This window comes from Urocitellus parryii, chromosome 7 (assembly GCF_045843805.1).
Source record: "Urocitellus parryii isolate mUroPar1 chromosome 7, mUroPar1.hap1, whole genome shotgun sequence".
Lineage (NCBI taxonomy): Eukaryota > Metazoa > Chordata > Mammalia > Rodentia > Sciuridae > Urocitellus > Urocitellus parryii.
The window spans coordinates 181,683,389-181,700,189 of record NC_135537.1 but is presented as its reverse complement, the minus strand read 5'-3'; the positions used below and the strand labels follow the sequence as shown (position 1 = coordinate 181,700,189).

The window sequence follows — 16,801 nt, the reverse complement described above, 5'->3', positions numbered from 1 at the left end:
GCTAAGTTGCTGAGGCTGGCTCTGAACTCGAGATCCTCCTGCCTCAGCCTCCTGAGCCACTGGGATCACAGGCGTGTGCTATTGTGTCTGCCTTCTGAGTTTTAATGTTAATAATGAGATCGTAGTTCCCTAGGGCTGCCAAAGTAACACAGGCCTGTTCTCCTCGTCCCAGAAGCCAGAAGTCAAGGTCAAGGCCATGGCCACCTCCCCAGGGCTGTGAGGAACCGTCCTGTCCCAGGCCTCCCCGTGGCTTACAGTCCCGGGGCTTCTCCGCCTCCTCCCCCGTGGGTCTCAGAATGTCACTGTGCAAGGTTGCCAGGTGCAGTGGTTTAGGGTCACCACAGTGACCTTGTTTTAACCTGTCACCTCTGCAGTGCTCTCTCTGTAAGGTCACTTCTGAGGTCCCGGGGGCTGGCACTTCTAGAGTGAATTTTAGGAAACACATTTTAACCCATACCACCTGGAAACATGTTGTCAGAAAGCAAGCACTGAGGTGATTCAGAGCGGGGTTTTAATTTATTATGCGTTATGTTAAGGCAGGCCCAGGCCATGGCAGAAGATGCACCTGTGTTTCTGGCTCAGGTGATTTAAGGGACATGTGCTATTTGTACCTCTGAGTGTGTTTCATGCTCTTTTTTCAGTGCTGGGGACCCAGGGCCTTGCACTCTACCTCTGAGCTATGCCTCAAACCCCAAAAAGGTCTTTAGAGTTTAAAGTTCTCGGGTTTTCCTCTCCTTGTTTGCTGGCAAGCAGGGGTTGGGAAGTGGGTTTATCTCAGTGAAAGAGCATGTAATTGTCTTACAAGGATGAACGTTCCTGGCTAATGCCCAACAGACCACCCTGGTTTGTCCACAAGTGCCAGCACTGTTCCGGAACCATCTGGGAGGGGTGTCCTTGCACCAGGTGTCCGGGCGAGGATGGAGGGCTCCGAGTGGGTCTCTGCACGGAGCAGCTGCAGGAGTGGGAGCCTGCGGCCTGCACTGAACCTGGTTTTGGAGACGCCTTCCAGCACCTTCTTCTGATCATCCTCCGCGGGGGCAGCCGGTCCTCACTTGAGCTGGGTTTTGATTTGGGGAAGCAGCTGAATGAGAGCAGTTTGCATCCGGGACTGTGAGTGTGCCACTGCAGGGCAGAGGACCCCAGGGGCTGCACCCCGCCTCAGCGGGGTGTGTCTCCAGAAAAGTCACTATTGTCTACGCAGCTTGTGTTCTGTTTCTACTGGGCATGGCCGGCCTGAGAGAGGGGACCCTTGTGTCCTGTGGCTTGTTGAGGACCTTGGAATTCCTTTTTCCTCCCCTTTCTATAGGTGCGCTGTGTTCCTGCGGGCGGGTGGGAGCTGTTGTCGTGTTGTCACGTATTGCGACACAGTGTGATGACATTGTCCCTCCCTCTCGCCCCCTCCCGGCCCTCTCCTCCACTCACTGACCCTGATTTCCAGGAGTCTGCCTCCGTCCTCCTTTTCCTTTCCCTCCCTGACTTCCACTGCTGAGAGAAGGCCCAGGCTGACTGAACGTGGCTGATGTGGGTGGACACGGTGTCCTCGGGCTCCTCCGTTCTCCTTCAGGTGTCGGAGGAATCTCCTTCTTCCTTATGGCCTGAGCTCCACTGGGAGGGTGCGCGTTGCTGGACCCATGGATCCATCGACGGCACCGAGTCAGACCGCTGGGGATCGTGCGGCTGCGGCTTGGGTGTGCGGACTTTGTCCCCAGGGTGAACACCCAGGAGTGGGGCAGGGGGCCCTGAGCTGGCTCCGGGCCAACTGAACTTGTGACTCTGAGGGACTCCTGAATTCTGGGGCTACTCTGGGCAGCAGAGGCCCTGTTAGCACGAGGAGTGTCCTCAGACGGTTACTGGGAAATAGGACGCAGTTTCTGGCGTGAGTTTTTAAAAAGGTCCGTGAGTTGGTGGCCGTCGGTCAGAGTGTGCGATGGCGTGTCTAGACACCGAGGACACGATGGGGTGAGGGATGTCCCTCGGCCAGGAGTGGCCAGAGGGCTTCCTGGAGACGGGCTGGGAAGTGAGAGTCATGAGAACTCTGGGCCTGAGGGTTTGTGATGGCCCTGTCACCGGCAGACCTCAGATTTATTGTCTGGGGCCACTCTGCAAGGTGGAGTCGGAGGTCAGGCAGAGACACCTGGACTGGCCGGCTGGAAGGCTTTCCCCCGGCCCTTTGCAGAGCGAGTTTGCTGGCCCCTCTGCTGGCCACACTGGGGTAGGGAGAGGGCTGGGAAGGGCTGGGCCAGGGGAACCACGTGGATGGGAATCCTGGACGGAGTCCAGTTCTGAGAGGAGATGTCCGTGGCTCAGGGCTGGGAGGTGAGGTCCTGGGCTGGGTCCTGACCCCCAGGGCAGGTGACGTTCAAAGGTGACACTGGTGTCGGGAACTCTGGCCACGGTGAAGCCAAAGTGGTGGGCCTTTTGGTGGGTGCAGGATTGCAGGATGGGGAGGGCACCCGGGGCCGCGGAGAGGGCTAGAATAGTGTGTTTGAGGAGTCAGGGGCCAGGCAGGTGCCGGGGGACTGGGAATGTGTGAGCGGGACCGGGGGAGGCTGGAGGTCCCGGAGGTGGCTCTGTCCACTGTGCCTCCCAGCCTCCCACGGGGCCTCCTGCTGAGCCAGGGGAACCCTGCCCCCCCTCGCCCCAGCGTGTGTCCAGTTGCTGGAGGTGAAGACTTGGTTTAGGGAACTGCCTCAGGCAGCTCAGAGTTTTGGGGACGTGTGGAAGACGCAGAGCTCCCATCCATCGTGGTGTTCAGACTTTGTCTTATGACGCCAGCTGCACGTGAGAGTGCCAGCTGTGCCCAAGCCCCTTCTCTGAGCTCATTCGCCTGGTGAACTTCCTTCCCTGTCCTCCCCAAACTGAAGCTTCATGCCCGCCAAACACCCTGCCGCTTCCGCCCCTCGCAGCCCTCGGCCACCCTGCCGGGCTTTCTGTGTCTGCGATGACGTGGGGACCTCCTGTGAGTGGGATCCCAGCAGTCGCCTCCGTCTGGCCTTTGGCTGTGTGCCACGTGTCAGTGAATGACGGACCACCGTACGTGGGGGTCCGCGGGATCCTGTTGCCCGTAAGGTGTGGCTGGCCCGGCTGTGTGACTCCACCATGTTCAGACCACGGCAGAATTGCCCGATGGCACACTTCCCAGAATGTGTCCCAGTGGTTAAGTGACACGTGGGCTCTTCCGCTCAGCACCGCGTCCTCGAGTTCGTCTGCCCGGTGGCAAGTGCCAAAACTTCCTTCCTTTTCAAGGCTGAATGACGTTCCGTGGCACCACATCTGCTCCTCTGTTTCCAGCCGGTAGTCTTATCATATTGCATCAGGCCTTTTCTTTGAGAGAGGAGGTTGGAGCCCCTCTGGGTCCTTCCCACCCCCGCCACTCCCCCCCCCCCGTGTGCTCCACCTGAGCTGTCAGTGCTGGACACCCACAGCCCATGGCCATCATGCAGCACAGCTGCTCCCTGTCCCTTCTGCGCAGAGGCGTGCCTGTGGTCCTCGGTGCTGGGCTTGGTGTGCACGCCTGGGCACCATCGTGGGAGCCTCTGGTTGGTTCTCATAGCTGCTGTGGGACTTGGGCTGGTCCTGCAGCCACAGCGTCCTCGCGGGCATCTCCTAGCGCCAGGCCACACGTCTGTTCTCCTCGGCTCACATCACGTAGGCCAGCTTCTCAGCTGTTGGTCTCACTGCACTCCCCAAAAATCCCTGGGTGGGCTGAGGATATCCGAGGTGGAGACGCACGGATTCCCGGGGCCCGAGGAACGTCCTGACGCGGCAACGTGGCCTGCTGGAGCGTTCTGGTTTCCAGTGGCCGACTGTGAGCTGCGGCTGCCGTCGCCCAGGGTCACAAGAGTGTTGTTTGTGCCGGACGTCCCTGGCCTGGGAGAGACCCAAATTCGATTTGAGGAACTGTCTCTGCTGGAAGCATCATCAGCTTTTCAGCAGGATAAAGTCAAACTGTGGTGAGCCGGGCCCGTGCCTTATGCCCCAGGTTGCCAGAGCCGCAGGGGCGTCCGGAGAGCAGACACTCCCTGCCCAGCGCCCGGCCTCCCCGTGCTGTGGACAGGGCATGTTCTTTCTCTCTTGTGCTGGCCCAGGCCCACTGAATGGACTTGAGTCCCCTACGCATACGGCTGGACACACTTTGGAAACCGTCAGGTCACTTCCTGGAGGTCTCAGCAGAGCCAGATCTGCCGCCCAGATGGCCACCCGGGTCGGTGCAGGCAAGAGTCCGTGCCAGCGCCTCCTGCCCACACCCGCCCTGACTGGGGTGTCCCCTGGCTGCCCTCGCCTTCCGCCAGGCTGTTGGGTGCTGGGTTTTGTCTGAAATCTGTTTCCTTGTGTGTCGGCTCTCTGGTTTTCCCCTGTGACTCGCCCATTTTCTCCATTTCTGCTCTTGATGAGGACTTTGGAGTTCTTTATATTTTCCTTCCTTCCTTCCTAGGGGATTGAACTCAGGGGCGCTCCACCACTGAGCCTCATCCCAGCCCTGTTCTGTACTCTGTTTAGAGACGGGGTCTCCCTGGGCTGCCTAGCACCTGGCCTTCGCCGAGGCTGGCTTTGGACCTGGGATGCTGCTCGGCCTCCCGAGCGGCTGGGGTTGTAGACGTGCACTGCGCCCGACCTGCTGTCCTTTGTATTTTCTAGACCGTGGTCTTCTTGTTTCTAGTTTACTTTTTAATAAATGAATCGGATGAAAACTCTGTTCCTTCAGTATTTGTGAGGCCCCTGGCAGGGGGATGCCAGGGAACACCTGAGGTGGGGGTGGGGGCTCTGGGAGGGTGGGCTGGAGTTGGGGTGCAAAGTAGGGAGGGGAGTCGGTGCTGACACGGGCAAGCAGGAATCCTCGGTCTTGGTGAGGTCACTGCTCGGGGCCAGAATTCCTTCAGCCCAGGGGTTCCCTGTGGGGGCGATTTGACTTCCCGTTCCTGGGGGCAGTTGGCAATGTCTGCAGACGCTTTGGGTGGTTGTCCCGGGAAGGTGCAGGGTGCTGCTCGGCACCTGCAAGGCCCAGGATGGCCCCCAGGACAAAGGGTGACCCCTCTGGGGAGGAGACCCCCTCCCATGATCAGCCAGCATCGTGGGAGCCTGTGGCGTGAGGCCGGATGCAGCCCCAGCCCAGGGACGCCCACCGTGTCCACAGCCCTGACGGCCAGCACCCCCTCTCTTCCTCCCCAGGCAGGTCTTGGCGAGCCCCACCTGGGCCACAGCTCGCGGAGGATGGAAACACGTGCCCGGCCATGTCTCTGGGCCGCCTCCTTCGCCGGGCCTCCTCCAGAGCCTCGGACCTCCTGACCCTCACCCCTGGTGGCAGTGGTGGGTCCCCCGCGGTCCTGGATGGAGAGATCATCTACTCCAAGAACAATGTCTGTGTGCACCCCCCCGAGGGCCTGCAGGGGCTGGGGGAGCACCACCCAGGTGAGCCGGTGGGGGGCCTGGGGCCAGGGGTGCAGACCCTGGGCAGCCATGGGCGCTTGGGCTCTGCCTGGGCTCCCCCAAAGGGAACCACTGGCTCTGCGGGTGGCGGCAAGGAGGGGACCTGGCCAGACCCTCTGTGTTGGAACTCCAGGTGACCTGCCCACATTCTCGGGCATTCTCCTGGTCCCTGGGGCGGGAAACTCCTTCCTGTGGTGACAGGGACTTTGTCATCTTCTGCAGAGCCACAGAGAAAGAGACTGTTTGGTTTCTTGTTCTGCAGGGCGGGGCTAGGCTCTGAGCCAGGGCCCTGAAGGGCCGAGGGCCACCGCTCATGAGAAGGACGAGAGCATCGGTTGCCTTCCCCGAAGGCAGTCTGGGGGCATTAGGTCCAGCTCTTGGGCAGGCCAGGGGAGTCCTGCAGCCTGCGGCCCCTGGGCAGGAACAGAGTATGTGCAGTGACAGTGGAGGCCTCATGCTCCTTTGCCGTTCATGCAGGTGACCCGCGACAAGGGAGTGTGTGGCCATTTCTCTGTTGCTTGACCATCTGCACCATGGCCTCACTCAGTGGCTGGAGCCGCAGTGGGCCTCCAGTGGAGGCCACCACAGGTGCTCGGGCAGGAGTTCCCCATGGAGCCGGGCTGCTCTGGGCCACTCGGTGCCGTGTGGAGCTGGGCCCTCTCGGGCTCCCCAGGCCCTGGCGTCCTGTGGCCACGGGGAGGGGTGGGGGGGTCCTTTCTTCCCCAGGCGCCCTCCGGCATTTTCAGGGCCTGGGGTAAAGGTGCAGACCGAGATCCCGGACGGTGGGATCCGAGCACCTCCCCCCTGGGTGGATACATAGTTGTTAAAGGGTTGCTGCCCCTGCCTGGCCCTGTCCGTGGTGCCCGTGACAGTGTGACTGGAACCGTGGCTTCTCCAGCCCACACCCCCTGCTCTTCCAACCCGTCCTTCCCTGGGCACCGGCACCACTGTGTGGGCCAGGACTTCAAGGTCTTGGGTTCTGGAGGATGATCCAGAGGGTGTAGCACAGCCCCTGGCCAGAGCCTGGCCCCCCGGGGAGGGGGGCATGGGGACCGGAGTTCTGGGGTCCGAGTTCCAGGTCTGTCCTGGCTCTGGGCCTATTCAGAGCTGCAGCCCTGGGAGTGCCCTGGGTATTCCCATGGTGACGTTGTGGGGAGAGGTCAGGGATGGGCAGAGGGCTTCAGGCCCTCACTCCGTCCTGGAGCTGAGGTGTAGGGTCAGAGGGTGCAGAAATACCCAGCCTCACCCTCGTGTGACCCTGCGTGTACCTACTGAAGTCCCCAAGTGCCCCGCCTCTCCTGGATATGGGAGTGGGGCCAAGGGACCATGGCTGACGGCAGAGCCAGAGTGTGCTCCGGGCGCCGCTCCTGCCAGGGGCCTTTTCAGCACAGAGGCCAGAGGCCTGGGCCGGGTGCCCTGTGCCTAGGAACTGGGATACCCAGAGCAGCTGGGTGCTGCATTAGGAGGTGCCACCTGCCCCCAACCAAGCTCCTGGACACTCAGCGTGGCCTTGGGGAAGCTGCTCTTCCCCTCCCTGGGGTCACAGGCCCCTCTTCCAGCTACTGCATTAAAAAAAAGAAACAGTAGAGCTCGGTGGTGGGACGAGGCCGGGCAGCATCCAGCTTGGTTTATTCTTGTTGTGAGGTGGAAGTCCAGTCTCCTGCCTTCCTCCCTCCCCAGAGTGTCGCAGAGCCGGGACACGGGACCCCCGAGGCCGCTGGGCTTCTCCTGGCCTGCCTGGGCCTGCCCACAGGAGGAGGCGAGGCCCGACAGGCCCAGGGCAGTCAGATAACCACCTAGGAGTCAGGCGTGGGCTCGGACCCGAGTGGAACAGCTAGGGCCGCCTGCTGCCCAGGCCAGTCCCTTGGTCTGCTGGACACGGGGGTTCGGCTCACATCCCGTCCACTTCCAGAGCCCGACCGTCCGCAGTGCCGAGTGTGCCCGTGGGATGGCGCTCTCGGCCCGGTGCCGCCCGTGCAGCCCTAACCTGCCCGACCTGCGACTCCCCACAGGGTATCTGTGCCTGTGCATGGAGAAGGATGAGCTGCTGGGGGCCACCCTCATCCTGGCGTGGGTCCCCAACTCTCGCATCCAGAGGCAGGACGAGGAGGCCCTGCGCTACATCACCCCGGAGAGCTCCCCCGTGCGCAAGGCACCCCGCCACCGACGCCGGCGCATCCCGAGCTCGGGGGCCCCCCACCAACCCTCCCCCACGGAGCCAAGGCCCTCACTGATGCCCAAAGATGAGGACATCCTGGTGGTGGCCCAGAGCATCCAGGAGGCAGTGCACATCAGCGCTTCGCCTGACGATGGGGAGAAGCTGGCCCTGGACGCAGGGGCAGACGGGCCCCTCCCCGCCTCGCAGGCTGCCCACAGGGACTCCGGAGTCTTGTCCACGGTTGGCTCACAGGATGGGGTTGAGGAGGGCAGGGAGCCACGGCCTGAGGCCGGCGAGGAGGAGGGCTCCTGGGAGCTGTCAGCGGATGGAGTGAGCAGGGACAGCTCCTTCGACTCCGACTCCGACGCCTTCTCTTCGCCCTTCTGCCTCTCGCCCATCAGCGCTGCCCTCGCAGAGGGCAGCAGCTCTGCGCTCATGGACAGCGAAGGCAGGTGAGTTTCCTGTCTGTCCCAGGCCGAGTGGTATCTAAGTCCCCATGAGGCTGGCTGAGCTCCGTCCCAGGCCGGGCAGTGTACAAGTCCCCACGGTGCTGGCTGAGCTCCGTCCCAGGCCCAGCAGTGCACAAGTCCCCACGGTGCTGGCTGAGCTCCGTCCCAGGCCCAGCAGTGCATAAGTCCCCACGGTGCTGGCTGAGCTCCGTCCCAGGCCCAGCAGTGTACAAGTCCCCACGGTGCTGGCTGAGCTCCGTCCCAGGCCCAGCAGTGCACAAGTCCCCACGGTGCTGGCTGAGCTCCGTCCCAGGCCCAGCAGTGCATAAGTCCCCACGGTGCTGGCTGAGCTCCGTCCCAGGCCCAGCAGTGTACAAGTCCCCACGGTGCTGGCTGAGCTCCGTCCCAGGCCCAGCAGTGCACAAGTCCCCCCGGCGCTGGCTGAGCTCCATCCCTGGCCCAGCAGTGCACAAGTCCCCCCGGCGCTGGCTGAGCTCCGTCCCAGGCCGAGCAGTGCACAAGTCCCCACGGTGCTGGCTGAGCTCCGTCCCTGGCCCAGCAGTGCACAAGTCCCCCCGGCGCTGGCTGAGCTCCGTCCCAGGCCCAGCAGTGCACAAGTCCCCACGGTGCTGGCTGAGCGCTGCAGCCTACCCGCCCGTCTGCAGGCGCCCTTCCCCAAGGAGAGGGCACAGGCCTGGGGACCCGTCACTTGCTTCCTGGCCATTTGTGAAGGATGTGCAGTGGGTCCTGCCAAGTCTGACTGGCCCCTGACCAAGCCAGTCCCCCAGGAGTCCTGGGCCTTTCTGTTCTTGTCACAGGAGGGGCAGGCGAGTGCTGGTTCTCTTTCCGTCCCCAGGCAAGTGTCCGAGAGGCCCTAGTGGCGTCATGTGGCTCAAAAAGCGCTGGCCTGAAGCCAGTTTGGCTGCATTGCCTGGTCCCCAGCCAGGCTCTGCGCTCAGCTCTGCTGCTCTCCAGGCATGTGACCTGGCCAGCTGGGACTCCTCTCCTCCGCCAGCCGTGGAGGCCAGAAGGCAGCCCCAGGGGGCATGTGGAGGCTCCAGTCTCACTCCAGAGCCGCTGTGTACAGAGAGCTGGATGCCTGGGTTCAGGGGCAGGGGGACTCGCTGGCCCAGGCTGCACCTGCAGGACTGGGAAGGGCAGGAGCTGGACCTTACCCTGCAGTGGGCTCCTGGGCCTTGAAGCCCAGGAGTCCTGATGGGGGAGGGTGGCCCAGCATCTGCAGGGCCTCAAGGTGGCCCACCCCAGGCTCACCCAGTGTGGCCGCACCAGCCAGAGTGCCTGGAGGAGAGCCAGGGTGGGCAGGGCAGGTCCCACCCCCTCCTGTGCTCTGGATGTGGTCCTGGCTCTCATGGCACAGGGACATGATGGTGGTGAGAGCAGCCGGTGGTGAGAGCTGACATCAGCCTGTCAGCACGTCATCCATCACTCAGCTCGCGCCCCCCAGGAGGGCTCCGGACATGAGGCTGAGCATTGCCTGGCCCCGGGCTCCGTGTGCTGTGGATCATAGCACGCACCTAGTTGAAAGCACGTATTTTTATGCTTTCAACTATGCCCGGCTCAGTGAGGTCACCAGGCTCTGTGGGGTGTCCCAATATCATCCCCGTTGGGTGGGAGGGGGAGGGAACCTCGAGGGTCAGGGACTTGCTGGAGGGCTCTGGCCATTACATAAGCCACAGGTTTGAGCCCAGCTAGGTCTTCACCAGGGATGAACCCATGGGAGCCAGGGAGAAAGGGGTCGAGGGACTTGGAACCTTTGTGGGGCTCAGCAGGAAGTCAACTCAGATGGACACCCTCCTGGTTTTACCCCCTCAACAGAGATCACTGACGATGTGTCTCAGGTGCTTGAGATGAAAGGTACCACTTGGCCATAAGAAGGACTGTGTCCCCACTGAGGTCTGTTGAGTCCTGTGGTGTCCTGGGCTGGGGACCAGCTGGGCATGAACCTCTAGCCCAGCGGGATCCACAGCCAGGCCAGTCAGAGCACCCCCTGGTGGTGCCACACTGGCAGTGCAGCGCAGTGTCTGGATTTCCTGCACCCCAGGGCTCAGGCCGAGTGAAAGGTTCCTCACCTGCTTTATCCCTCACTGTGCCCCACAGGGGTGGCAGGCTGGTCCGCGGTCTCAGGGCTGAGGATGTAATTCAGAGCTGTCTGTCGGTCTGCTGCTAGGAGTACACGTTTGGGAATTAGGAAGTTGTGTGCAGGGTGAGTCTGGCACCTGGTTGGCCTGAACCTGAGAAGGTTCCTTCTCTTCCCTCTCGGTTTACCTGTTGAAAGGTGATCACATCCATCCTAGGGGGTTTTGTGAGAAAGCACCCCCGGCTGCCCTTTCCATCCTCTGCAGCTGGTTCTCAGGGGTCGCCCAGGGGCTTCCACACAGACCCGATGCCCAGCATCTCCAGAGCAGTGATGCCCACGGGGGCTGCTTCTGTCCCCGGGGACTCCTGGCCACATCAGATGCTTTGTTACAGCCGAGGATGGGCGACGTTGGCACCCAGAGGGTGGAGGGGGGTGCCCAGGTTCACTCTGGGTGCTTAGCTGCCTCCCTCCCACCCATACCCAGCACCCCAGCCCTTGTCATGGGTCCCCTTTACCCAGGCTTCCACCTCCTCCCCTCTCCTGACCCCAGCCTGTGCAGAAGAATCAGCTGGCTCCAAGAAGGCTTTTGCCTCTGGATTTGGGGGGAACCAACATCCCTCCAAAGGGGCTGAGGAGAGCGCTCCTCGCCTTGCCCTTCTTGGGCCAGAGCCTGGGTCCCTCCCGAGGCTGCAGGGCCTGCTGGCAGCTGTCGGGAGGCCAGCAGTGGCTCACTAGGAACTTTGGACACGTCTGCTCGAAGCCTCGCTTCACCTGCTGTTGTACAATTTTGTGCATTTGACACTCAGTTGCCTCCTAGGTCCGAAATGTGGCCCAGAACCCCTTCTTGCAAGGTCAGTCAGCGTGAAGGTCAAGTGCTAGGCTGGGGTATGTGGTCAGCAAGCCTGGCCTAGGAACCGGAGCCTGGTGCTGGGGAGTGGTCACCTCCTCCCTCCCCTGCTCATCACTCCTTGGCCTCTCGGCTGCAGTCCCAGTGTGCTTGTGCCTTGGGCTTCTCCACCTGAGCCCCTGACAGGTGCGCTTTCCCCTCATCCTGTACCTCGCAGTTTGGCTGAGGCTCACTGGACGCCCTGTGTCAGTCCATTTTCTTATGACAGCAAAATACCCGAGGATGGATATTTATAAAGAGGTTCGTTCAGCCACCAGTTCTGGAGGCTGAAAGTCCCCATCAAATTGTCCTCTGGTGAGGGCCCCCTGGGCTGTGGCCCATCATGGCAGAGGGCATTGTAGGGGGAGTGTGTGCAGGACAGCGAGGTCACGGAGCAAAACAGAAAGCCAGGGTGCGGAGAGGGGCCAGGCATGCCCTTTTACAATAACCCTCTTGAGAGAAATAACCAGAGTCCTCAGAGCCCATGCCTTTGAGGCACACCCCCAATGACCTGACCACCTTCCATCAGGCCCCAGCTCTTAAAGGCCCCCCCACCTCAACACCACCCCATGGGGGACCAGGCTTCCAGCACAGGAACTCCAGGGGGACACTCCAGCCGTATCCAAGCCACAGCATGGTTAAGAGCAGCTCTGGAGTCAAGCCCAGTCCCCACGCTGCCTCCCATCAGGGCTGGTGTGGAACGAGCCTGCCTTGAGTCAGAAGTCCCACGTGGCCCAACCCCAACCCTGTTCTGCGTGACAGGCTGCAAAACAATAAATAAAGAAGCAGATGTGGGTTTGGAGAAGGGCGGGCCCTGGAGTCGGCATTTCCCGGCCTTTCCTTGCCCCTCTGCAACTTGTGCCCAGTGTGCTCTCCTGGTCCCCGGGAAGCAAAGATGGTGCTCCTTGCTCCTTCTCCATCCCCTGCGGCTCCTGGCACATGATAGTACAGTAGGAAGTCCTCCTTGAGTGGTCCCTGGTGCCAGACGACTAGAACAGACATCCCCCCTTGGGCTGCACATGCCCTCCTGGGGCAGCCTTTCCAAGTCCTGCTGCCCAGGCCACACCCAGACCAGTAAAGCCAGCCTCGCTGGGGGCGGGGTTACATCCCCATGAACTTTGAGCTCCCCAAGGGTTTCTGAGTGCCACTGTGAGAGGGCCCAAAGGGAGAGGCGGGTCCTGGTGTGCCCAGCAGGGAGGGTCAGGGCTGAGATCCAGCGGGCCGGATGCCCAACAGGGGGCGTGGCTCTGAGGCCTTGCAGTGCGCACACAGCTGCTCCATAGTCAAGGTTCCTCCGGGCCTGGGAACCCAGCGCCCCAGGAGGCCAGGGCAGGTAGGCTGGCTCACGGGGCCCCTCTAGTGGTAAAACTGAAGAACTACACATACAGGCTGAGTAGCTGGCTGGGTGGGCCCAGAGGAACAGCTCTGGGGATCCCAGAGTCCCCCAGACATTTTATTATTTGGTAGGTAGTTCACAGAAGGTCTGCATGTCTCCTGGGCTCTCCATATCTGTGGGCTGCCTGGAGTACGGCTGGTGGGGGTCTGGTTCCCAGGAGGCAGGGCCTCCCACCCAGCCATGGTCGTCTTCCACCCCCGCTCAGTGACGCCTGGAAGTGACCGTGCCAGCCTTCAAGGCGTGCCTGGGGAAGGGTCGCCGCCATTCCTTGCATGGACCCCAGCCCCCCTGAGATGCTGCGCTTTCACCAGCAGGATCAGATCTGGCTCTGTCCCCACCTTCCAAAGTGATCTGGGCTGATGGGGAGGAGGACACCCTGTCTTTCATTTTGCCCTGAGAGGGCCCCGATCCAGTCTCCAGACCCAGCTGGGTGAGGGTGTGATGTGGCACACCTGGCGTGGCCTGGTCGGTCGGCCCTGCCTTGGGGATGTGCTGGGTGCTCTGGAAGCGTGATTGATGTGTGTCCCCTCCTCCCCGAGTCCAAACGTCTCTTCTGGGACTCGTCTCCGGGAATAGCCCAAATTACAGAAAGGCACTCTTCACGGGAGGGAGGGAGGGAGGAAAGAACCGAGACGCCAACCGCAGAGCGGGAGGCAGACCCACTACCTCCTTCTGCCCGAGGCAGGAGTTTTGGCTGCGGCGCCCTCTGTGGCTGAGACCAAGTGGTCCTGGGCTGCCCAGTAGCACAGTGGCCACCACCAGCTTCACACGGCTCACGAACCCTGGAGTGTGAAACTACCGCTTGAGCGGCCTGATTTTAATTTTGCAAGATATTGATTAGTGTGAACTCAAATGCCAGCTGGGGCAGTGGCCACTAGGTTGGACATGGACAGTTCTTAGTGTAATCATGAGACTTTTTTCCTCTTCTCAACTTTCAGCCATTTCATTCTGTGGTAATAGTAATCTTGGCATGAAAACCTTCTTTCTTTTTTTCTGTGGTCCTGGGGTTGAACCTGGGTCCTCGCACGTGCTGGGCCAGTGCTCACTACTGAGCTACAGCCTCTGCCCACGAGAACCAATTTTAGAAAATAGATGGCCCCGCCCTCCCGGGGGGGGCATGTCTGCTAATGAAGAGGCCCTGAGGCGAGCCAGTCACCCAGGCCCTTCCAGGGAGACCCAGCGCTGATGACCCCCCATCAGTCCCCAGTGATCCTCAATGTCTTTGTGCCCCGGAAACAGGGCTGTTTTCTCTCTTGTGGGATCCTCGTGTCAGTCCTTCTCAGGGTGGCTGAGAAAGTGTGCACTAGTGAAGTGCACACTCGGGGATACAGGGTGACTTTCTTTTCTTTCTTTTTTAAAATTTTATTTATTTGGTTCCGGGGATTGAACCCAGAGGTGTGTCCCCCCAGCCCTTTTTATTTTCTTTTTATCTTGAGACAGGGTCTCACTAAGTTGCTGAGGCTGACTTTGGACCTGTCATCCTCCTGCCTCAGCCTCCCAAGCTGCTGGGATGACAGGCGTGGCCACCACACCCGGCCTGGTCCTTTTTCTGTGGTTTCCCGATGCGGTGTTTCTGCTGGCTCACTCGGGGCCCAGGTGAGCCTGGCACAGCCACAGGTGGGCCCTGGGCCAGCCAGCAGGGGTTGGGGTCCTGCCAGGAGGCCCATCTGCCTGCCCGCTGAGCTGGGCCTTCCTGTGCACAAAAGATGTAAGATTTTTCACCTCCCAAGGATCAGTGGCTGCCCCTTTATTGGTGACCATGCCCCCTGTTGAGAATGTATTTCCTGAAAGAATGAGTTCATTTTCTACTGATCAGCAACAAGATCGTCCACAAGTTTGTCTCAGTCTATTTCTGCTGCTATAATAAAACACCACAGACTGGGGAATTTGTACATAATAGAAGTTTTCTTCTCATAAGGCTGAGACTGGCAAGTCCAAGGCTGGGTGTTTCGGCTCAGGGACTCCCAAGCGGCCTCCTGCTGCCCCAGCCTCGCTCCTCCTGCGGCAGCGCCCGCTCCCTGCAGGTGGAGAGCTCTGTGAGCCCCTGTGGATCCCACCTCCCTCGGCCTTTGAGAGGCGCCCTGTGCCCGTCCTGTCGCTGCTGACGGGAGGCCCGCCGTGTGTCCGCACCACCCCGTCTGCGGCTGAGTTCTTCCCGTATCTGTGTTGGGCCAACTTACATTTAACACCCCTGCGAGTTGGGGGCTTCCTTGTTGGCCAGTGCCACTCTGGGTGCGAGCCCTGTGACCCTCCCAGCACAGAACAGGCCTGCAGGAGTCTGCGGAGAAGAAGAGGGGCAGCAAGGACAAGTGACTGGTGCCCCTCAACAGGGTGGCTTTGTCCTTGGGGAGGGAGGAGGTCCAGGTTTCTCTGCAGCCTGGCGGACTGCTGACCTCGCGATAAATGGCACGCAAGCGCTTTGGGAAGAGGAGCAGTGACGGCAGGTGTCGGCCACAGTGGTGGCTTATTAACGGCAGCCTCTTGCACCCTGCGTGTACTGGGGGCAGAAGTGAGGCACACTGGGGCGGGGGGGTGTCCCAGTCTTTGGAAGGCTCTGGAATCAGTGAGCCTGGGGGTCCAGGACCGTCACCTGCAGCATGAGTGTGTGGGTGCTGTCACCCAGGACCCACTCCAGGCAGAGCGGGTGGACGCTGCCAGGTTCCAAGCCCCTCCAGTTTCCCGGACAGCCTGGTTCCTCCTCGCTGTCCCCCCTAGCTGTCCCCCCAGCTGTCCCCCGGCAGGCGTGCCCAGGGTGAGTCCGCTTTCCCCTGGAGCTGCCTAGAGAGGGAATGCAGCAGACCCGGGCCCTCCAACCCTCCCTGTCCCTCTGTCCTGGTCAGATAGCTGCCAACCCTGGAGGAGAGAGGCCTGAGAAGACGAGGAGGAGCGGGTGGGGGCACAGCTGGCACGTGGGGAGGGCCACAGGCAGGCAGGGTCGAGGCAGGACCAGGGTGGGACGGAGGGAGTGCAGGTGGGGGGCTGCCACCCCCAGGGGAGAGGTGAGTGGGTCCCAAGGGCCCTTGGGTGTCGAGGGGCCAGGAACCAGTGAGAGACGCAGCTGGGAGGGGTACCTCCTGCCCCCCCAAATGTCAGGACCACCCCAGCTCCACGGGGCCAACCCAGGCACCTGGACGCCCATCACCCGGAGGAGCCGGCAATGTCCCCCTCCGCTCCCAGGCCCCACCCACCCGCCTGCTCAGGGAGCCGCAGCTTCCCGCTTCCTGGGCTGGCAGCAGGCGGCAGGCGGCAGGCGGGGGCCGGGCAGCTCCGAGGATCTGTTGTTTGGGTTTGTTTGCGCTTCTGCGATCGGGAGCTGAGATTTATTTCTTTAAAACACGCCATCTCCCGACACCCTGCAATCTGCTCGGAGCCGCTGAAGACTAATCTTGTCTGGTGTCGGTGGCACTTGGCAGGCTCCTCGCCGCCCGCTCGCCCCCAGCCTGCCCCTCCCCTGCCAGGAGGGCAGCTGTCCCTGATCCCGAGGAAGCCTCCTCAGGAAGGGCCAGGGGTCCACACCATGTCCCCCCACGCAGAGAAAGCCACAGGAAGTGGGCGTCCTGTCGCCTGGGGGCCTCACCCAGACCCAAGCAGGGCCCTCCCCCTGGCTGCCCCTCAGCTCCGGGGCTCCCTGTAAGGTGTGGGGCCCTTGGCAGGAGGCGGGGGCTTGGAGGTGCTGTCAGAGAACCACGTGTGGCTTGGGCAGCTGAGCGGCTCCCCACGGTGTGTGGAGAGGCCTGTGAGGTCTTCCATGTCCAGCTCCAAGCCCCAGCTCCTCCCAGACCTCTGGGTCTGGGCTTGGCAGGCGTCTGACCTCTGCACCTCGGCCTCCTCAGTGACACTGGGCCACCAGGGGGGTTGAGGCCGGCAATAGGTGAGGTACTGAGGGGGGAGTTGGCCTGGTGCTGGGGAGGGGGTTCCGCCTGGTGCTGGGGGTGGTCATCCTGGTGTTGAGGGGTCATCCTGGTGCTGGGGGGTCATCCTGGTGCTGGGGGGTCATCCTGGTATTGGGGGGTCATCCTGGTATTGAGGGGTTGTCCTGTTGTTGAGGGGTCATCCTGGTGCTGGGGGTCCACCTGGTGCTGGGGGGGTCGGCCTGGCCAGCAGCACTCGGCGCCGTGGCTTTCAGGAGGCGCCCCTACCCACTTCACAGCCTGCTCCAGATGCCCCGGGACAGAGTGCCCCAGACCCACAGTGGCTTAGGAGGAGAGCAGCCTGTGCTCACAGTCTGGAGGCCAGGAGCCTGCACCAGGGAGGGCTGGCGGTGCACCCGTGGGCCTGGGCAGGGTCCCTCCTGCTGCTTCTGGTTCCTGGCCTCATCGATATCCCAGCCTCAGTCTCTGTGCCCTCGGTGCCTCCAGGGACACCAGCCACTGGACAGGGCCACCCT

The 16,801-nt window shown here is 61.9% G+C and overlaps 1 protein-coding gene across 3 annotated transcripts in view; it reads left to right on the top strand.

The window, feature by feature from the left end:
- Positions 1-16,801, top strand: part of Tbc1d16 (TBC1 domain family member 16) — an 82,434-nt gene that overhangs the window by 19,310 nt on the left and 46,323 nt on the right. For all 3 annotated transcript variants that reach the window (XM_026408395.2, XM_026408397.2, XM_026408394.2), the window contains exons 2-3: positions 5,170-5,409; positions 7,440-8,037. In XM_026408395.2, the coding sequence (XP_026264180.2) occupies positions 5,232-5,409; positions 7,440-8,037 (776 nt within the window). In that variant the 5' untranslated portion in view covers positions 5,170-5,231. The remainder of the gene's footprint in view (positions 1-5,169; positions 5,410-7,439; positions 8,038-16,801) is intronic.